Source organism: Mixophyes fleayi, chromosome 7, assembly GCF_038048845.1.
Source record: "Mixophyes fleayi isolate aMixFle1 chromosome 7, aMixFle1.hap1, whole genome shotgun sequence".
Taxonomy (NCBI): Eukaryota; Metazoa; Chordata; class Amphibia; order Anura; family Limnodynastidae; genus Mixophyes; species Mixophyes fleayi.
Window position 1 is genome coordinate 45246625 of NC_134408.1, and position 24386 is coordinate 45271010.

Sequence of the window (24386 nt, forward strand, 5' to 3'; positions counted from 1 at the left end):
TTTGGGAAGTCTTTTATTGAATTGATCATTATTTGGAAATTGTTTTTACACTTATTTATCTTGTTGGTATAATTAGCAGGAGTCTTTGGGGTCTAAGTTGTCTCCCCAGAAGGGTCAGAAAGAGTTCAAGCACATATTGGCCTTTTGTGAGGGCCATGCTGGATTCCTCCTTTTCTTTTCCTTCATAAGTGACCTTTAGGGACAATTCACTGCTATTGAGCAGATTTTTTTTTTTATCTTTGCATGTGATGATCTAGAACGCCAGAAACAATCGTATAGAGTATCAATATTCAGCACGGAAAATTGCTGACATGGAATAACTACTAAATCACTTGTGGAAGTAAACTCTGCAATTTTCTGCCATTGTGACACTACCCTTAGACCCAATGGAATCATTGGCAGACACCTGCAAGCAGCTCTATGTCCCCTGGACATTATTATATCGGTACTGTAACCTCATGATTAGTGGTGCTGCAGTGATGGATGTGATGACACTTCTGATGGACAACTTGGCTGTTTGCACTTTGGCAGGTTTCTTGAATCTAGCGTCTCAAATGAGTTTTTGTGCACCTGCTGAAGGCTAAATATTCGCACTACATGGCCATATTGTATCTTTTTGTTCAATTTGTTTGTGTTTAGTGATAACTTTATTTAATTGGTTGATTTCAGAGATATTTTTGTTAATGCATTTCAATATTTTTTTTATGTATTGGATGGATATTTTATTATGATGGTTTTCAGTGTTTGTAACCAGCAAGTAAACCATTAAAAGGATAGTAACTGTAATAGAGAACATTAAGATCTAATTTTTCCACAATTATATGCACATGAATTTAGTTATGTCTCTTTGCATGAACAGAGTGACATTAAGTGCTCATTTCATCTGCAATCATGCAAGGTACAATTCTGTAATAATTGTACATAACATTGTTGTACTTTCCAAATAGCTCCTATTGCTGTGTTCCTGGCTCACTCTGCATCTCGACCCACTAGTGAATACTGGCACTACAGTGCAACTACTGTGGGCACATCGCCTCACAGACTATATTCCTTCATTCCAGGGGATTACAGGCACCTCTACCCATGTTATCAGTATATTACAGATAACATGTGATATGCTGATTTAGCAGTGGATGTAAATGTCACATGGTGTCTTTTGTATATTAGACTTAATAGTTCTAACTTTAATTTTATGCTATGAGAAGTATTCATAAAGATTAACTCCAGCGAAAGACGCTGGTATACAAAATAATGAAATGTGCTAGGTGCAATATGTTTATAATTGGAAGTTCAACTTTATAACCTCTCTGATCTTTGTGACTGTTTGTTTCCATGTTCCAGTGATGAAAGGTGAGGTACTTATGTTTGCAGCGCTGGATTTAACCTGTATGGGGCCTAGAGCAGTAATAAAGCCATGTCCTCAATAAAGTGAACCCGTGGCCTCTAACATCAAAAATAAATGTGTTCTCTTTAAGATCTGAGCTAAGGCATGACATATCTTGTTTTCTGTATTACACTGTACACATGTTATAACAGTCTAACCAGGCCCACTCCATACATCGATAATGCTGCTTCAGTACAGATGTGCTCACCATGAGTATTGCTATGACTCGGCCCACTCTGGCAATAAATACCAATGACCAGGCTAGCATGCTCCACCTATAGCAGCCTCCTTTCCCTTAAAAGCAAGTTGTGCTTACCTTTACTGCATTTTATCTAGGACTTGTGCACGAGTCAGAGTTGTTTGTTGTCAAAGGGTGCAGGGTACCAGACCTAGGAAAGCACGCGGATAAAACAGGCTTTAAATTCAGACGCCGAGGGGCAGATTCAATTCTGCGCAAGGTGCCGCTGAACATTGCCTCGATGTTCAGATGTGTATATTGCCAGCTATTACAGTAAGAAATATCACCTTATTTTTCTGAGCACCTCTATGGGACGCAAGTGAAAATCAGGTGATTTCTGTAAAAACTCTGAGATCTGCAGACTGCTCCAGATACACATTGCGTCACTTTGCACCGAATCGAATCGGCACCACGGTATACCAGGTCAAAGTTAGGTTAGGTCAGTTATAGCAACAGTCATGCAGATGCAGCACTAAACTCTGTCCAAAAGTAAGGGCAAGCAAAGGTCAGTAACACTTAAGCAGAACCAGTACTGAAACAGTAATGATCCAAAGCCAAAGTCAGGGCAGGCAAATAAGGGACAAGATCAGTGGTCAGGCAAGGTCACGGCACCAGAGAAATCACAAGTAACATAGCAGCAAGGAAGCTAGTAAGACCTGTCACCACTCAGAGTGTGCCCTGAACTTATAAAGGTGCATAACCCCTATCCTGACCCATGAGCATGCCCACATTGGTACCCAGAATTTTTGGTCGGCACAACAGCCACCAAGCTTGGTGATCAACTCTGCCTGCAGTGGGAAGGCCTGGCGTATATCAGTAGAAATGTACACACTAAATCTTCCCATTGCCTTCTTATATACCAGTATTGCCACACGATATACCAGCCCAGCCAATGCCCCAAAAACAACCAGTAGAAACCCACTCATTATATCAGCACCAGTGTAAATATAGTTGGCTATTTTACAATTTATCCCATTCTACTTTTCTTATTTAACTTTATGAAGGGATAAAGGTATTGCTCAACTTTTTGTTGCAAATTTTAAATGACTAATAATTGTCAACTTCTGGTATCAAGCATGGGAGGGGGTGTGATGACTTATCGGGTAACTGGAGCCTGACCCCTGGTTGCAAATCTAGAAGAGAGTGTGTTCTTTTTTTTTTTTTTTAATATAACAATAAATATTCGCTTGACGGACATCTAATTATGTGAAAGGTTCTAAATCTCTTTTAACAAAAACCGGAGGTGCACATATTGGAATTAAAAGTTACTCACTGCAGCTAAATATAAGTTAATAGTCATCCAGATTTGTCAAATGCCCAAACTGTGTTTTAACTCAAGAAAACATTGAAATCTACATCACATACAATTGTTGGTGCGCGACTCTGTGTTCCCATAAGGTACTGTAATTATGAACACAACCCGCAAGTTTAAATGACTATTCATATACCTGCACTTCAGAAGTTGAAATAACAAACAGACAGTGGTGGCTTTGACCGCAGCTCCCCGCAGTATTCAAATCTCACCAGGTGGTCTTATAAACTGTCTGGCTAATCTCCGATAGATGGTCTCTCAAACAGATGCCTCCATATCAGTCAGTCCCATGGATGACTACTAAGAGGATTTGTTTCCTTATAAAGTCCTTAGATCCAATGGGATTCTTTAAACAATGAATGACCGGTGATTCTTTATATTTCAATCTAACTTCTAAAACTACATTTAGTTGTATTTGGTTGGTGGTAATTAAAAATCTGATGTTAATCACACTTTCAATAAGTATAATTTAAAAACATATACAAATATGACATAAAACAATTTCCAATTTAAAGCAATCGTAAAGCTCTAGTTAATTGTCCCTCCTTTATACATATACCTATGCTTTTCAATATTAAAAATAACAATTATATATTACTATCATCATCAGCAGCAGCTATATAGGTAGCGCCACTAACTCTGCAGCGCTGTACAGAGAACTCACATCAGTCCCTGCCCCATTGGAGCCTACAGTCCAAATTCCCTAACATACATACACACACAGACCTATAGAGAATAATGTTTAATGATTAAATCTTTACCTATTTAATTTCCTTCCTGCATGATTGAAACAATTGCCGAAGGCCAGTTATGTGAAAGTTCGGTTGGATGTATGTGGTGCTTGTCATTTAAAAAAATGTGTTTTAGTTATGACCAGGTAATTACTGTATAATTTGTAAACTCCAGTGAGCAGTAACCTCTGGTCTTTGAGATCTGAACCTATGTGATATTATTAGGAATGTAAAAGTGTGGATTTGAAGGGCTGTGTTGTGATTTGACTTCTGACTTATAAGTGGTAAGGATCATGGCGGTCCATCAGTAATATAGACAGACACATCAGCAACAGCTTAGGCCTATGATCATACTTATATGTTACATGTTTACACATGAACATTTATCTCCTTGTAATCTAAATTCATTTTGGTTATGGTGGCTTTAATTGAGACATCTTTTTTTATCTGCCTATATGAGGATACAGCTGAAAAACAATATATTGCAGCATTCATAAACAACAAGGTACTCATGTGGTCTTAAGTCATGGCACATGGTAGATGGACACACCACCCAAGGAGTTCCCAGTGATATAGTGGAGATGACTAATCCCCATCTTCCCTGTCCCAGTAGGCTAGGTCTATTTTTTGGCTGCTATCAAAATTGACCCTAGTCTCTCTGTCTGTTTGTGTGTATGTGTTTGTTAGAGAATTTAGACTGTAAGCCCCAATGGGGCAGGGACTGATGTGAATGTGTTCTCTGTTCAGCGCTGCGGAATCAGTGGCGCTATATAAATAACTGATAACAATAATAGTCTCCAGCATATGTAAAGGACATTCATTCAGCTTGTCGGGGTTCATTGTCTGGAGTCCTGCAATGATGTATTTAATGTTAAGGTCTGTGATTTATTTTTACCTTCTCAATTGTGACCTGCGTCACTGTAAGAGAACCATAACCATTGAGCCGGAGGGTTAGCAGTGCATGAAATTCTACCAGACAATTTCCTGGCTTGGTGGGTATACCTTTACAAACAAAAATCATGAGCTTATCCCCTACTTTTATCATCTAGCTTGGGTTTGATTTTCCCTAAATTGCAAGAAAAGACTCTCTCTTTCCAGCCAGATTTAGGGCTAGATTTACTAAGCTGCGGGTTTGAAAAAGTGGGGATGTTCCCTAAAGCAACCAATCAGATTCTAGCTGTCATTTTGTAGAAGGTACTAAATAAATGAAAGCTAGAATCTGATTGGTTGCTATAGGCAACATCCCCACTTTTTCAAACCCGCAGCTTAGTAAATCTAGCCCTTAATGTTAATAAACTATAATCAATAACATTTTATTTAAGCTGAGGTTAGCTGTGAGGACAATTATTCATTATTGTCTGTATTCAGAGCTACAGTAATAATAATACAAAACATATTTTTTCATTTAGCAGTTTCAAATCTGAAACTACAGAGGAAACGAGCGCCGGGAATCCATTCATTATACAGTATATTTGTCTGATTTTTGTATCTGGTTTGGTCACAGTCCAGTTCAATCCACCCTATTACCTCCTGTTGTCAGTGTTGTACAGTGATGTGATTTCAACACCACACTGTGAATTTCTATGACACCAAGCCACAGGTGTTAAATTGCTTCACATATTAAAGGCCCATTGTTATCCCATTATGAATCGTCATCACTGTACAAAGTAATTAAATATATGAAATAATATCTCGTGTCACGAAGTATTACATATGGCAGGAGTGCTGGAATAAATAAAGTTGCGTGTCTTTAAATGACACTATTTAGAAAGAAGGCTTCCTGTTATTTTATTATACAGATGAGCACACTGTTCCATTTTGAGAGTTCGATGACAGGCAAGCAAGGGAGAAACAGGTTTGTTTTAGCATAACTGCACATAGCACAGGCTGGCAGGGAGTCAAGAAATGAGTGCCATGTGAACTGATTATTTTTAACTTTTCAGTGAAATCAAAGCCAGGAATAGGATTTTCATGTTATGACATAGGATATTAGAAATGAAGCCTATATTTGGAAATGGGATTATTTAGTGACGCTGATGAAGTTTTACATATGAACGCAGAAAGAATTCATTAATCCACGCAGGGCTAGAAACATTTTTCCGTTTCAAAACTTTTTTTTAGTGGCGGTCATACAGCATAAAGGGCCTTATTTATTGTTGGGAGTAAATACAGATTGAAGGTGCAATTTTGGCCAAACCATGCTGCGCTGCGAGGAGGGTGGGGGTGAATTTAACATGTGCAGACAGATCTAGAGTTGGGAGGGGTGCAGTGTAAAAATAAAGCTGCCAGGATTTCAGCAGCCAATATTCGCTTTACACCCCTTGCATCATAGCATGATTTTTCCAGGTGCAAATCTGCAGCCATTTACTACTAATTCTAAATGAGGCCCACAATGTGTATTAGGTATTGGATTACATGTCCTACTGATCAGTGATTTTATCTTAAATACTTGTATATCCTATTTTATTGTATGTGTTAAGATATTTATTTTGTTCTCCATCTTTTCTTTAGGTGAACTCCATCAAGTTGTTGTTCTCATGATGACCAGAAAAGATGAACTTGAACAGCAGAATACGTAGGTTTTTAGCACCATTGCTAATTGTCCTAGAGCATTTTATGCACACTTGTCTACTGTCCCAGAACTTCCGGGAGACTCCTAAATTTCTGTTCTCCCGGAGAGCAAACACCCTTCCAATGCAAATTGCGTCATCGTGGCCCAGACATGACTTGCAGCATTGTCTAGTTGGGGGGCCATAATGACACAAATCTTGTCCCCACACTTTCCACAAAAAGGTTGGCAAATATGATTTTATGTCACTATGAGGAAACCTCAGTGCTGTCACCTGTACTAATTGTTGACTCACTGACCCATCGGTAAGCATACCCTCATGGCATAATTCTATTCTTAGTTGATATTTATGTTCAACATCTCAAAATACCACCTAATAAGTAATAAATTGTTCTTAATTGCCTATGAATGGGTCCTTTAAATAAAACCACAGATGATCGTATTAGAATTACTTTTTATTACTCTAACACAAAATGCAATATATTTTGTTTTAATATAATTGACAGCTTTTTCACACGCTGAATGAATGACCCTTTCAGTCAGACTCAAAGGGGTATATTTAGTAAACTGAGGGTTTGAAATAGTGGAGATGTTACCTATAGCATCCAATCAGATTCCAGCTTTCATTTTGTAGAATGTAATAAATATATGAAAACTACAATCTGATTGGTTGCTATAGAAACATCTTCACTTTCTCAAATCCGCAGCTAAGTAAATATTCCCTAAAGTATTTGCATTTTGTTTTTCTTTCTGGTTTATTGTTATATAAAGAGGAACACACCAGTTTATTCGTCACCAATGGCATCAGTATTAAATATGAAAAACAAAATAGTATGTTGTTCTAACTGTTTAACAAGTGGTTTTATAGCTGACGAGATGGAATTGAGGGCTGTCCAAACTTAATTATGACACTGAAAAGAGTGACATAAATTCTCAATATGTCTTAGTAACTTAATAAATGCCTTAAACCACAACTCACTTAATACTTTAATCGATATACAGTACTTGTAAACATCATAGTTGTCAGCCATCATTTGTGAGTTGATCCAATACTCTAGAGGCTGCAGTCTCTCAATTCACTGGGAACCAGCAACATCAATGAGCCGTAGGCTGCCTGTGCAAGTTCACTCTACAGTGCATAGTAGGATATTGTGTGTTTTATGTCCTCTATAATTGGGTTGCAGCTAAAGGCAAGATATTACCTGTTTTCTGATATACAGACATTTTTCACCATCAATACTGTATAGCGAGTTTCCAATAGTTAATGTGAATCTATGGCATGAATACGCTGAGTTCAACGCATATTGGCCATAATTTATGGTCAAAAAAGCTGACTGTAAAAATAGTGTATGTACACCCAAATGCTGAGTCGTAGGCATCACAAGATCTGTCCAACTCTGCACCTGTAGTATATACACCAGGTTTATGTCAGGCATACATGCACCCACACAATCATCCAGGTCATATGCGGTGGTAGTTCTTTTTTAGAAGAGAGGTGCGACATTACTTACACTCACAGTAATATATTGATGAGTACAATCTCGGCATCTATCAAATACAGGCTTAGCGTAAAGGCGAGTGACAACATTGCAGACACGCCGCCTATAAATTCCGGTAGCAAAAAATGTCGACAGCGTGATTCTCGTTACATTGCTGGTTTTAACGGGGCAATGCCAGGACCCGACGACCTGACTCTTTTTAGGATTATACAGGCGCTGGGTACTGCCATTGCCCCCTTATTGTGACGAGAATCAGGCTGCTGAGATTTTCGTAATTTATAGGCAACGTGTCAGCAATGTCACCCGCAATGTCACTCACTTTTATGGTAACTCATTGATAGTTGCCGGGATTGTACTCCTCGGCATATTACTGTCGGGGTCGCATCTCTCGTCGGAAACACCTACCCCACCCGTCAGAAGCTCCAGGGAAGCTAAAATTTGTTTTGATAGCGGAAAACACATTTGCTGTTCTAAAACTATTTTTTTTTTTATTTCAAATACACCTGCAATCTCCTATAATATATGCACAATCAATAAAGAAAGCATCCATCCGCTGAAGAGGTGATTTTACAATCGGCCAATCAGAAGCTGCTAGCTAGTGTGTTATCAACATCAGTGTGTATTGGCACCTGCCCTGTAGCAGGTGCAAACGATATACTGTAGCTCCTAACATGCCAATATTTGACTCTGTGCTGGTCTGTCTCAGCAGCTGTACTCTGCCTACGTTAGACTGCCCCTTCCCATAACTGTTTTGCCTCTCCAATCATGAGGAGGCACAAGTGTTAGATGCGTACAACTCTGCATATACACCACGCGCTCTCTTTGCAGCAATGTGCAGTGCAAATATTCATCATTTATGCTATGCAAACCGACATAAGTTCAACTCATCAGCAGTCCCACTAAGTTTACAATGAACCTGCGTTAAAGAGTGCTCCTAGCACAGGGGTGTGAGCATTTTATTTTGTTGTTTTAGTGTATTAGAACAGTAAGGTAAAGTCCTAACGCTGACATGCAGAATATAATATTGTTTCCTGTTGCATACATGTGAATGTTATGTACACACACATATATACGTACATATAAAAAAATATATATGTTTTTCAGGTCTCTTATTTAAATATTTTAGAGAAGATGCAGTATTTGAGGGACGTGGCAGATGGTCGTCTCTCTTTTTTTTTTTCCAGATCACTGAGAAACCTGCTGGATTCGGAGATGGAACATTCTTCAGCACTCAGGCTGGAAATTGACAACCTAAGGAAGAAAGTGGCAGAACAGGAGGAGCGACATGCAGCGAAAATCCAAGCGTTGGCAAGGTAAGAGACTTCAGCCAGGGAACCGTTCCAGCACATTTCAAAGTGTTTCAAGTCCAGGAGTTAATGACTGATCTGCTCAGAGCAGCTTCAGTCACTTAATTGCAGAAAAATTTAAACATGGTTATACTGGGGGGGAATATTGACTAACATGTTTATTGCTTGGTTTAAAGCAATGTTTCTTAGATAGTTTCCTGAGATGGGGTCCTGAGAGGTCATGTGCCTCTGCAAGATGTTTCATTTATGCAAAGCAGTTCTTCTGATGCCCTGTAGGTGGCAGTTTTGCTATTGTTGTTTTTGGAGAGGTCTACAATTGCACATTGAATCTACCCACGATCTGTAACGAAATGGATCAGAATGTGCGGTAAATTGCCAAAATGCACTCCCTTTGCATGGTCATATTCCTAGATCACACATTACGCATTATGTTTTCTTGGCTGTCTCACAGCACTTCACTTTTTTTGAGCATTGTTGGATTTATCAATATATTCATTTATTTCCAATCTGGCTTTTAATTGGTGCATGTTGCACACTATGAGGCCTATTTATTAATGCCCTTATCCCCTCCCACCCCCTGCTTAAAGTATCATCCCTTATCGCTATAATAAGGGATGACACAACGCGACCTTTTATGAAAAAATCATCCCGGGACAGTGCATCCGGTAAGAGACTGTCCCAGTGTATTCTTTACTTTTACAATAACTCCGGGATCTGACCCGGAGTCTTTCATGCACATGCCATTTGTCATTAGTTAATGGAGGGTAGAACACAAAGGCTGCCGGAGAGGGATCCGAAGTTACCTCTCCTTTGGTGCTCTCCCCATAGTGCAGAACAGCTAACGCCATCTTCAGATAGCGTTGGCTATTGTGACCAATCTTTGAAAAGCTAGGCTTGTTAAATTGGCCCAGACCTCAGTGCCCATTGAGAATTTTGGGGACTGCGGTTTAATGCAGAAATTAACATAATAAACATATTACTTAAAAATGCCATTTCCACATGGTTTAAGGCTAAATAAATAGGCTCCCTATTTATCTTCTTATATTTGTGTTTATTTTGCTGCTTAATCAGGGCCAGCAGCTGAATTGTTCAAATCCTTGTACAGATTGCACTATGGACCTTGAGCATGCAGGGTACATATCCACAAAGTCTTTATTCATAATTAAGTCAGAGAGCCCTGGTTTTAAAGCACTACTCATTGCAGCTTAATATTGAGGTTACATCTCTTTTATCGGCTGTTTTAAATAGACCGTGGTGTTCAGTCCCAGCTCTTTAAACTTTTTTTTGGCAGGTAAGAGCTAAAAATTTAAAAGTCATGAACTTTAAGCACAAATGTTAAAAAATTCAGGAATGGGCCGCAAAGGAATGGTTCCAGTCTAAACATGAAACAGTTCAGGTCAGCTGCTGGAAGGGAAAGGTTATCGTTTTGACATCTCTTACTTTCTTGCACAGGTATATATTTTATGTATTTCTACATGGGAAACGTACATGGTCCGTGGTTCTAAAAACTGTATATACTATTCCAATAATTTGGTTTTCTGCATTGGGAGATACTTTAAATACATAATAAATTAAAGTCCAGATAGTGTTGCAACTGAATATTAAAGGGTAGCTACAATTAAAGACTAATGTTATATCTTCCCCACTGCCTGTTATATAATTGTGTCTCCATGCTTATCTATCGCCTGTCCAGCGCTGAGTATAGTGTGTAAGATAAAATATGACGTATGTGCACAATGTTGTCTACAAGCCAGCTGTTCATGCGTCAATATTATATACTATATGCATCGGCACACTATAGTATAATACAGTATACAAGTCTCCAGATCCATCCAAATGGTTGTTATACATGTTGGGAGGAATTCAGTTATGTGTTGAGTGCCTCATGAACAGTCGCGAAGGTGCTCCGCGTTAGCACAGCATCGCGGATGTGTCTTCAACTCACATAGGGGTGCGAGGAGAAATCCGCGATGTTGGGGTACCATAGTGCTGGAAAAAATGCGCAGCTGCTTGCAAATTGAATTCCCCCCATATATTCTACTACATATGGGAATCCTTAATGAGGAACATGAATGTAACAAATAATACATTCATTATTAGACTTGAGTCATGGGTTTAACTAAAAATAACTGAAGCTCCTAATTACATTTATCCTCTACTCCAAAGTTAATCCCAGTCACAATGCTCAGATCCAAAATAATAGCCAACAACACTGGGAACACATTAATTACATCATCCACACAGTTACTTGAGCTATATACTGAACACATTCATTTTATTCTTTAGTTTCTAAACTAACTCACAAAGTCATCTTCTTTTTTGTTCTTCGATGTAGACAGTTTTACTTGTTTTAGCATATCTATGATCCAGACTAATCCATATTCTTCTGTTATCAGAATCATATGACTGTCAGTACTTTGTAAATATACAGGAAGGGCAGGTATTTGCATGTATTACGTTTAGAAGATGAATTTATTATCTTTAGCAGCTAAATTATACATTAGCTTTGGTGATACTAGTACCTTTTAAAGAAAGCAGATATATTACATTTTTGCTGTCTTCATCATGTTATTGAATAGGGGTTTGTGACTTTAATCCGTGTGCAGTAAGATAGACTCCAAACACATTATATCATCTCTCAGTGTCAGCTAATTATTTATTTTATTGTCATTGGTTTGCACAACACCACAATGCTCCACACTTGTCTGTTCTAAGTTTTAACTGGGCAAGTTGGCAGAATTGTGTGTGTGTGTATATATATATATATATATATATATATATATATATATATATATATATATATATATATATATATATATATATATATATATATAAAGTTAACCCGTGCATGATACTCATGCATTCTAGTCAAATCAAGCTACTTAAGGTGTTAAAAAGGTTCTTGTCATGCATTTGGGCCATAGCCCAGGCCTCAACCACCAACCACTCTCAACTGTCACTTCTCCTTCAAGAAATATATATATATTTTTTTAAATCTTTATAAACACTTTTAACAATTAACAAATTAAATTAACAAATTAAAAACATCTTAGTATACCAAATTTCCGCCCTTTCTGAATTTTTTTTCCCCACACACACTAAGAATTTAGTAGGTCAGTGTATAACTCCGCCCAGCAGGTGGCGCTGCAGCTTGGTTTTATTTTTTACACACACACACACACACACACACACACAGACAGACTAACACACGCCACTAGACATTTATATTATAGAATATATATATATATATATATATATATATATATATATATATATATATATATATATTATATACACCAAGTGCAGTCCGTATGGAGAGCTCCAGCAAAATTCACACAAGTTTGTGTATGAAATAATGGCTTTTTCCTGTCTGCAACATGTCTATCGCCTTGTGACATGGCAGGAATTGTGGTTCATGCGGAGATTGATTCCCTGCTTTTATTGCCCCATTTTCACTAGTTTTATATGTAAAAGACTTGTTAGAAAGTCAATAAAAGTAATCCTAACACTGAATGTTTGCACAGAAAACTGGGTTCATTGCTAATCTCCTCCGCGACGTTCCCTGTAATTGTTTTCCTTCAACCTGACCGTGCTATGGAGATAGTCTGCTCATTGAAAAACATTGCTTGCCTGACTCACACAAAACCAGCAGTCACCACTACGAATTTTCACTTAATGAATCCGGATTCTATATCCTGTGAATACCTGATGCGTTTGTAAATAGAAAGTTACTGGGTCTCGGTAATTAGAAATATGCATGTCCTTGCTTCATATCTTCGTATTAATTGTGCTGCAACATATACAGTCAGGATTATCATGAAATGAATGTTGGCACATCCAAAGTATTGTTAATGTATGGTAACCTTGGCAACATTTTTCTATAATTACTAAAACCCAAATGGCAAATGTCAACACCATTTCCTAAATTTTGACGGAAAGTCTGTTGGCAGAAATTGAGTATACCTGCTGACGGCTGTTGCTGGAGGAACCTTATAAAGCCTTGATTTTGTACTAGTGTACTGTGTACTTACCTTGCAGGGAATTAGCATTATTCCACTGAACAGTTGCAGAGAGGAAAACGCATACTTTTTACTGGAAAGGTGGATTCATTAGTTCAGTCTTTTTCAAGGTGCATGCCGCCCCCCCCCACTCTTTGGATCTGCTCCACTAACTGTATTTGTTTAAAAGGCAGATACATTTTTCTCTTTTTCTCCTAAAATAAATCTTGGTTTTGCCTCCTATATGGCATATATTAATCACAAGAGTGTGGGGACATTATAACAGGCGGCAGTTTTGTGTGTGTAAAGTGTTTTATTACAATTCTTGAAGATTGCTTTGAAATGCACTTCTGCTCCGAATTGCAAAAGGGAGTCTTGTTAAAAGTATAGGACAAGACCGAAAATCACCAGCTTTGAGCTTGTGAAAATTTAAAATCCTTTTGAAATGGCTGTGCAGCAGGGCAAGGGAGGCCATGGAAATGCACCCTTTCTACATAAGCTAAAATCTGATTTCTACAGTTCAATGTAAACACACAACATCGGGGCATCTACTACTACTATGCATTCAGTCTGCCCAACTCCACCTCTATAACTGCTCCGTAGACCTAACCTTTCTCCATACACCTATGCCCCCAGCTGAAATCTAGCTACGCTGGCGAAGATCTGGTTGCACAAAGCAGACAATGGGGCTTTTATTCAGCAGTGCTCCTGTTTTGCATTCTTTAATGACCCCTTGTGTGTTTAATTTTAGTGCTGTGTTTATGGCTAGTCTCTTAGGTATATTTACTAAATTGCGGGTTTGAGAAAGTGGAGATGTTGCCTATAGCAACCAATCGGATTCTAGCTGTCATTTTGTGGAATGCACTTAATAAATGAAAGCTAGTATCTGATTGGTTGCTATAGGCAACATCTCCACTTTTTCAAATCCGCAGTTTAGTAAATATACCCTTTAGTCTCTGACTATTTATCCATATTCTTGCAACCCAAGCCATGTTTTCTTGATCTCCAGTGATTGATCAAAGCACTTCCAATGTATGCAACATATTGCTTTATACTCAAAAAACATACTAAAGGTACTATGATAGCGCATTTTCTTTATCAAGAACTATCCATTGATTTTTTAAGTGCTTTTTTTTAAACATCAAGTCAGAAATAATAATTCCACCATCTCTTTGTCTTTGTGTCTTTGTCTTTCTCTTGTTTTCTCAACAAAGATATTCATAGCTATGATTGTTTGTGTGACTTTCAATAGGAATTCAGTCGATTGAAAATCACTTTTCTGAAAGGTCGTGATAGTATTGACCTGATCTTTTACCATTCGCATTCTCACGATGCCATCTACCGTACGTGCTTAGAGTTCTCTAGTCCTTTCCCAAGATCTAGAGAACTATGTCATGTTTAATCTAGTTCCTAAAGATTCATATTGATATATTTTGCTAAGCACTTCATACAAGGTAGCATTTTATTGAAGCTGTAGCGAAACGCGCATCAGTAAGTGAAGCACGCTGCACAAAGTGTGATCCCTATTAGTTAGTCACCCTATTCTGGCAGACAAATGCCGATGTGAATGTGAGAAAATCAGTGGACTGAATAATAATTAAAATAATAAGTTCAAACAGATTTTAGAATATCTTTTGGAGCAATAGAACTAACGGCTCTAATGATACAATCTCAACAATTATAATAATACAATAGGAATGTGAGCACTAGTGGAAATGATGAGAGTATGAAAACTGGTTTTGGGGCATTATACAGTCAAACAATTACAAATATGAAGAGCATAATATTTTGTCTAATCAATGTGTATGAGAGAAAATGTATATTTTATGTCAAAGTCATATAGTGTCACGATCTGCCTGCAGCTTGCTGCTTTGTATTGGCAGCTCCTGCCTCCAGGACTATTAGACTTTATTATTGTGTGTTTGCAGCAGTACCTGTGATCACCAGAGGTGCTGCTACTGTGCCTGCTTCATGTCTTTTAGGAGTTAACCTTGCTGCACTAATTATTCCTTGCACCTGGGTGTTTTCCCTATTTATACCTGTCACTCCCAGCACACATTGCTGGTTATTGTTGTCACATCCTGTTGTTACTTGTTCCTGCCTTCTGATATGCTTCTGGTTACTTGCTGCTTGGGACCTGTCCATACCTCCTGCTTCCCTGCATTAGCTGTGTAGCTGGTGGTTTCTGCAAATTCATATTACCTCCTGTTTCCTGCGTCAGCTTTGCACCTGATATTTACTACAAACTCATGATTACCTGCTATTTGTACATTTCTGCAAATAAACATGGAGTGTTTTCCCCATATTCGTGGCTCCTAGCTGTATTCCTGTATTTACCCGTGACATATAGGGCCTGATTCATGTTCGGAAGTAAATCTGTTTGCGTGTCATATCTTGCGTCATATAGTTGTGCGCATGCTCAGAAAAGGACCTTACACCAATGAACGCAATTCATGAGCTTCATGTCTGAATGCAAATAACTACCTACGACTTGCAGAAATGACTCTTGCAGGGTGGAACGGGTGTGGGAGCGAGTAGACAGACATAGGCCATGTACAGTATGGGCTCGTTGAGGGTCTTCCAGCTCAAATGTGGTTGATTAAAGTCGTAGATATCTCTTAAGCTCTCTTGGCTTTCAGCCACAGGGCAGGTGTAAGTGTCGACTGATGGTAATTACTTGCATGACATTATCCTTATTTACATATGAGTGCCACTAGCTAGCACAGAACATGTGTATGTAAGTAAGATAGTAACTAAAAATGCATTGTATTGTCAGTACACATTAAGAACATCTCGATTTATGTATTTAATGTAAAAAATTATATTAAAAAACATTTTTTTTAAATCAACTATTTTTATTAATGATCATACTGTTTCTTATTTATTTTATAATTAAATTTTTTTGTATGCTTTCTGATGTGACCTTATATTGCACAGATGCATGTGCGTATTCTGCACTCCGTTCTGTCTGTCAACATACGCCAAGTAACGTTTAGGCAGAGCGTACTTAAACCCAGTGTCAAATGGAAACTCCTGTTGAGACCCGCATGGATTTGAATATGGTCAGAACTGCACTCGCATTCCAATTTGAATCGGGCCAATAATGTCTCCAAGGAATCTGTCTACACTATGTGGTGTGGGTTTCAGAGGAATATATAACTGGCAAATTGGTTATGTGGTGAAATATCTGGTAACGATTTAACAATACAATCAAATGCCGAGTGACTTAAAAGAGAAACAGCCACTTTGTAAGAATTTTAGATGCCCTGAATGAAGCCACTACATTTATATTTGGATTAGTTATTTCACTAGTTGTAAATAAGAAGACCTACCAGCATACATAGTTCTGATTTACAAACCACAATATAAGAAGAGTGAATATATACTCTATAGATTAAAGTGAGCTGTGTGCCATCTGAGCAGGCGCGGGCTGGGAGAGGGATGGCCGGGGGGCACACAGGCGGCCGCATCATATGACAAGGGATGCGGCCGCGTCATTGATGACGCGGCCACATCCCCTGTCATGTGATGCGGCCGCCTGTGCGCTGACACGTCCACATCTGATGTCATCAGATGCGCCCGCGGGGGAAAAACGATGTTTTTTGCATCCGGGGGGCGGCCGGCCAGCCTACCCCCCGGCCCTAATAGGCATCTAACCCAGCGGCCCGGAGGGCCGTTGCCCCCCTGCCCCCCGGGCCAGCCCGCCCCTGCATCTGAGCCATGTTGTTTTATGTGAGATATTTAAGAAAGTTTATTGAGTAAATAAAAATAAAGTTAAATGACTAATATAGATTATGTAAAGCTGCATATCTTGTGTAATAAATAATAGGGAAAGTTTTCTCATAAATCTGACTGGTTTTTTGTTTTTTTTAAATTCTTTATTTTGAATGGTCAGACAACAAAAGGTATATACAATACGTAGTCAAACGTTTACAAAGTATACATAGAGTGAAATTAACATTGTAATGGAGTCTAAAGAAAACGTCTTTGGACAACTTGAGAGATATATTGACCATATTTTTCTTTTTTGCTTTTGCATAAATGTAAGAAACAATAATGGAAAAAAAAGAATGGAAGGGGGAGGGGTGAAGGAAAATTAGGAGGCAAGGGGAAGGGAAGACCACAAAGGTTGATGCATGAGTGTATTCGGAAAGAAGGTGAGAATATGAATGTTAGAGGATCAGGGGATGGCGGGACAAAAGCAGAGTCCTGCCCGCCGCACATGGGTCACAACGGAATCGTTAAGGGCCAGAGGGGAACGAGTGTTCTGCGAACTGCCAGGGAGCCCACACTTGGTTGAAAGCGTAACCTCTATCATGTAAATAATACGTGATTTGTTCCATGGCTGCCACGTGCCAGATTTGCTTTTTAAGGGCAGAGAGAGATGGAGAGGAGGTATGTTTCCAATTAAGGGCTAAAAGGGATTTAGCGGCTGTGAGGATGTGTGCAATCAGTTTTCTAGAAAATTTATCAAGGTCTGGAGGAGGATAACAAAGGAGGAAAATCCAAGGGTCTTTCGCCACGGGAGCCTCAAACAGAGTGTTGACAAAGCCATGCATCGCGTCCCAGAAGGGAGTGATAACTGGACAAGTCCACCAGATGTGTACCATTGATCACCTGTGGCCACAACCCCGCCAACAGTTAGGTGACGAAGAGGGGAACATTGCGTGGAAATCTGACTGTTTTTATTTGAAGAAAAACAAACCAACTCTCCATTAACTGCTCTTTCCTGAGCCATAGTATTCTTCTTTATTCTTACTTCTTCTTTTTTCTTCTTCTTTCTTTTTCTCATTGTTATAATTATTACATTACAATAGAGAAAAATGGGACCAAATACTATTGCTTTTAAACTGCACTTGAACAATTATATCACAATTGAATTGTTCTTACATATTTCACTGTTTCTCGAGGTCACAGGTGGGACAAATCAAGTGTCTTCATTCTATATATTAAATATCTAATTTCTAATCAGGAGTGCACCACCAATAACTGGAAAAATTTCTACCACCTCGATTATCAAACAACTACATTTCGACAACAGTGTCAACGACATGAAAATGTTGATTGCTGTAATTAGTGAAACGGAGGAAATCGTACTTCTTCAAACAGTGATCTTGAAGAATTCCGACTGCCGTAATTACTGACATGAGGGAAATCAGACTTCCAGGAAAAGTAACATAGAGACAATCTCAGTGACTGTATGTTCCTTTGTCGGAATTCTTCTATGTCTCTAAAGAAGTATGATTTCCTCCATTTCGCTAATTACAGCAGGCGACACGTTCATGTCGTTGTCACTGTTGTCGCAGTTATGCTCGTCGCACAATCGTACCCCAACCCCATATAGTCCCCATTGATATCAAACATTCTTTTTCACTTTCTGTAGCACTTAATGACAGTGCAACTCCATTCTTGTGCTTTGTTCTACCAGTTCACAGGATCGTTATAATCAGAGACTTCCCATATATTGATGGTTTTTTACCCAGCTTAATAGTACTCGCCACTATATTTACAGCTTGGGAGACCGAGTCCTAAAAACATGCCATGTACCTATCATCAATCCTGTTCTTTTTCTGTGACACAAGTCTAAATACATGACAGGAGTCTGGACTTTTAGTAAGAGATCTATTTGGCTCGAACAGCTAAATGATGCCATCGGAGATGACATTTATTGCGAGACAGCAATTTTCCAAGCTTTTGTTTTTCAAAGGCAATATAACAGGTGTTTCTGTCTGCAAGACTGACAGTATTGATGTCACTGGGCAAAATTGATAGCCAAAGAAGTCTTGTAAGGCTTAAAGGCACATACATTTATAGTAATGGTACTTTTTATTCTTGTTTGTGTATGTATGTGAGTAAGCATGTGTGTATATATAATGTGTCTGAATATATGGATGCACTTCTAGGTTGTTATGAATCGGACAAAAATTAGAGTCAATATTCCAGTTGCAAGATGTGAATATCTTTAGTAATACAAAATAAAAGAGTGGCCAAAATATACATAGACGAAAGATTGAGAAAAAAACAAAAAACTTCTTGACTGTAGAACTCTGATTGTTGCTGACGTCACCGCCCGTTACTAATACATACTTTGGACACATGTAAACAAAACTCAATTAAACTCAACTTAAACTGCACATTAGACGTGTGTCAATAGATAATTAGATGGAAAAGGATTAGTATCATATTTAAGCATAGCTAAATAAATTAAAAACAATGTAATATGCTGCACAAATAAATATTATGTTTCAAGAAAGGCAAAACATAGCAAATTACTGAAATGTAAATTCCACTTATGTTCCACTTTTGATCCTTTTTCACTTAATGATACCAGCATTCAAAATTCCCTCTTAAATCGAACAATCTAGAAAAGAAAAAAGAAAATGGTTTATTTAATTAGGACTACACCCAGAAAGGTTCCATTTACAATCTGTACGATTTTGTTCTTGCAAGTTACATTTTTAACATTATAATTTCCAGATCGCTGAGTTTAGACTGGAAAGTGAGGACATCTGTTGGAACTATACAGCACAAATCTGTATTTCTTTCACACTCTAATTCCCCTAGGTTCAATCTTACCAAGGCTGAACACGAATCACTCAAATCATTCAGATAATACAATCCAAATGGGTTTGTATAAGGGTTGTATCCTGTTTATGGGGTTCTAATCTCCCCAATAGTCTGGCATATATATGGATGACCATTTAATAATGTTACTTATGACTATTACGTCAACCAACTCCTCGCAAAGGTCATTTTGATTTAACCTAAGAAATACAGTTATTATTTTCCCTTAAATCCACAGGACCAATATTCTTATAATAACTTTTGCTCATATCTTCAAGAAAAACTACGCACAAGATATAGCTTCATTTAAAAGGTGTTGTATCATTAACATTCTTATTATAAAACTTATGCATATATTATGAAACAGTAAATAGTGCATTTATACAAACTCAACAGATTTCGTTTCATGCAATACATTGCAGTCAATTTCCTGCTGTATACAAGTCATTGTGTCTGTATTTTGATGAACTGTTGTCTAAAGGTGTGTGAATGTGTGTGTGTAGAGGGGGGTGGGGGGGGGAACCTGTGGGTTGGGGGCAGGGGGACGGGTACACACAGGCAAGACTCCATTCTAAAACCCACTTTTCAAACATACATTCCACAACCAAATCTTCTCACACTATAAACTCCATTCATCTCACATATAAACGGTTACCATTTATTCTCCTTTTATTTCATTTCACTTATCTAAGTCAAATGATAACTTTCATCATGCTCTACTACAGTCACTATTCACCATCCACACTCCACTCACATGGAAGCTTCTAGATGGCAGCCATTTAACAAGCATGGTAGCTTCCAGATCACCTTCATGTTGCCATATTAACTATTTCCATTTCTTCAGCAATAAACCACATTATTTCAAAGTTTTCTATAACAAAATACTTTTTAACAATCTGACCACTTCCTGAACATTACTATCAATGAACAGGGCCCAGTTCTTACACCTCTAAAATGATTCTTGTAAGTCCACCACACAAAGTCCACCACAAATAGCTATATTACACAAAATACATCTATTCTAAATATCTTTTGCAACAGTCACAAATGCTACCATTTAAACCAACAATCCATCCCAAATATAACAGGAACTCCAGGAATTGTATAGTATTACAGGAATCAACACATTGTCAGCCATCTTAACCACATGTTCTTATAATGGCCTCATTTACTGCCAATGCAATTTTTATAGCAACACGGCCCAGTTCTTATTAGACTACATAATCACATACAAATCAGACTAACACCACATACCATTACCTATGTTATATCTACACAGCTTTGAAACAGTATTACAAGACATGCAGTTATGTAACACTATCTATACATACCAAACCAAAATACAACTTTTGAAACCAATACAAGCTCCAAATAACTCTTACACTAACACCATTTTATCTGAACTCAATAGTTCAGTTATATTCTAACCAAAGACAAATGATCATTCATTCTCACATACTCTACCATATGCCTCCAGATTCAACCACTTTCCATTCAAAACTCCATTATAACATTTTTACTGCAAGCCAGGGCCTTCCCAGGCCCCATATACAGACCGCCATTCCATTAAACTTCGTTTCCCACAGCCGAGAGCCATCACTGCATGTCCTATCCAGGTCAAATCAGCTAACAAAGAGAGCTTTACTTCCTCTTGTTACATGAGATCAAAATCCTTCTTCCTGGGCGGAGTTTACCTTTCCACAGGAAACAGATCACAGCCTTTTACATGTTAAAACTGACCACCTACTCAACAAATTTGCACAAACATTCACAAACCTTCTGTTTGTATTGGGAGAAGAGTTTTGTGCCTAACCGCCTTTTAATTCAATTGTGGCTGAATCTGTTCTTATGTTATAAAATAATAGATTATTTATATACTCTTCATCAGGGTTGCAATTCTCAAATATACAGATTCAGAGGTCTTGTCCCAAGTCAGTGACTATAACACTTATTGTCACCTCTTGTTAACCTACGTTACAATATAGAAAACAACTTAAATTGTTTTTTGAGATGGCTGTTTCTACCTTAGGTTTATATGCTGTTATTTCCAGGTTTCTGTGTATCGTGCATCCTGCTATTCCTGTTCTGTACAGTTTTCCAAATATTCATTAGTCTTCCATTAATCCAATGGGATGACTCGTATCAGCAGAGGGTTAATTTTGGTAACAAATGGCCACTTTTTTGGGTGATCACCTGCATGAGATCAGGACATATCTTAAAAATGCCTCTTGAATGTTCCATTGATTATGTATTTCACCAGCCTTTACACTACTAATTCACAGGAAGAAGCCCTCTGATTGGTACATGGCACAATTCTACAGTCACATTTATATTTGAGCCCATTGGTTGAGACAGATATTAAGGATGGCTCTGTCATACAATATAGGGTACCGACCTCCTCTTCAATCCAACAAAAGATATATCAACAGCAATTTGTTATTATCGTTCGGATCATTTATTCACTATTTGATTGGTATTCACAAGTAAATGATCTTGAAAGGCAACACAAGGGCTCTGATGCAGATGATCAAGACTAACAATAATTCAGTGATCAGATCATAATAATTGTCAAGCTATGATTGCCTGCTTTCTTGAACATGACTATAGTTCTCATCTTATCGTGACAGCTGGCATGTGACGCTCCTCAGATACAAGGACAAGGCCAAAAAAAATCTAATAATACCATATATTGCATTGCCGCTTGTGCTACAGGCAGTCATTTTTTTCATCATTAGTATGCAAACATTTGCCCATGATGGTGTGTGTGTGCACATGTATGAATGCGTGTATGTGTATGTGTGTGTATATATATATATATATATATATATATATATATATATATATATATATATATATTAGTATGTGTGTATGTAATAACATATGTTAAATAAAAAATGAGGCAAAAGGCAAGCTGTAGATTGAAAAACCTACATTTAATATTAACTTGAAATAAATTATCCTTGACCTTCTTACCAAATTAATGGAATGCAATACCTTGTAGTACAACAAGATGAATTTTAATCGCCCACTCCCATCCATTTCAATACAGAAAAAATGCAATTAGTTTTACAGTTACTCACCTAGTGTGTCACATAATCTCAGAAACTGCAGAATATCACAAGAAACATAATTGTACTGTATTTTCCTTTTCCCTAAAGTCACAGTAACACTAGAGCCAAAACAGAGAGTACTCATGGTGGCTATTTTGTTGAAGCCAAACTTCATTAAAACATAGTCAGAGAGTCTTAGGGGTAAAATAATCAAGCTGCGGGTTTGAAAAAGGGGAGATGTTGCCTAAAGCAACCAATCAGATTGTAGCTGTCATTTTGTAGATTGTACTAAATAAATGATAACAAGAATCTGATTGGTTGCTATAGGCACCATCTCCACTTTTTCAAACCTGCAGCTAGATAAATGTACCTCCAATATTGCAGACTGCTTTTTTAAAATACAGATTGAAGTAGGAGTTTCCTAGATGCAGTTTCCTTGTTATAAACCACAGAACGGTGTTAACTGATGTGTAAGGGGGTTTAGAGGCTACTGGAATCTCCCCTGCTTGTTGATTATCTCATTCCAAAGCCATGAGCTTTAATATAGAGTTGGTTTCCCCCTTTGCTGCTGTAACAGCCTCCCACTTCTATGGGACGCTTTCCACAAAATTTTGGAATACGGTTGCGGGGATTCGCATCTGTTCACCCACAAGAGTTAGTGAGGTCAGGCACGGATGTTGGTCAATTATGGCTTGCCTTATAGTTGGCATTCCAATTCGCCCCTAAGGTGTTTGATGGGGTTGAGGTTAGGGCTCTGTACAGGCCAGTCAAATTCTTCCACACCCTGGGGTATAGTTATGCTGGAACCGTAAAGGGCCATCACCAAACTTGCCTCAAATTTGGGCGTACGCAATGTTTTAGAATGTCATTGTATGCTGTAGCTGTTATTTTTGTACTGTAGTCTAGAATATGAATGCAAACATATGAATGGTTGCTGCGAGTTACTACTTATTTTTGCACATTGCACAATGTTACTTAATAAACCTAAATCAATGTTTCAAAAGTTATCTATTTTTACTTTCTTCTCAGCATCCAACCCATGTTGGATCATGTATACATTATAAATTAAGTTTGTAACAAAAGCAAATTAATTACCGATACCTTCACTCCTTGACACCCTCCCCTAAAAGCTTCAGCTCAACTTCGTTGGGAAGCAGACATCTGCCTAACCCTTACCCTGCAACAATGGGAAAATATTTATTCAACTTCCCACAACATGTCAAAATGCATTAATCATACAGAAATAATGGTCAAACTTCTCAATCGATTGTACCTCACCCGGACCGGCTACACAAGATTTGGTCAAACGAATCAAAATTCTGCTGCCGCCAATGTACTTAGGTATCTGATGCTTTCCACTTTTTCTGGACATGCCCGATGCTTAACTGCTCTGGGGTGAGGTCTTTGCCTTGATATCCACTGTTTTGAAAACCACAGTTGCTCCATACCCTGCATTAGCCCTTCTTCATGTATACCTGACTTCCATTTCTAAACAAGACTGGTATATCTTAGGGCACATACTGATAGCCCAAAACTGGAAGTCTCTCAGTCCTCCTACCAAATTACTACCTATTACTCCTACCGAATTATCTCAAAGATTCAATATAGCTTTGAGTTGGAGACAATAGACATGCCCTAATCCACATATGCATCAGCACCAATTATGAAAATTAAAATGGTTTAGATGGCACGAATGTGCTACGGACAAACCTGGTGCAACTCGAGGCGCCCTTG

The 24386-nt window shown here is 38.1% G+C and overlaps 1 protein-coding gene across 2 annotated transcripts in view; it reads left to right on the forward strand.

Annotated features, from left to right (window-relative positions):
- The window catches only part of SNX29 (sorting nexin 29), a 465348-nt gene that overhangs the window by 61761 nt on the left and 379201 nt on the right, over positions 1-24386 (forward strand). For both annotated transcript variants that reach the window (XM_075179779.1, XM_075179780.1), the window contains exons 12-13: positions 6177-6240; positions 8918-9046. In XM_075179779.1, the coding sequence (XP_075035880.1) occupies positions 6177-6240; positions 8918-9046 (193 nt within the window). The remainder of the gene's footprint in view (positions 1-6176; positions 6241-8917; positions 9047-24386) is intronic.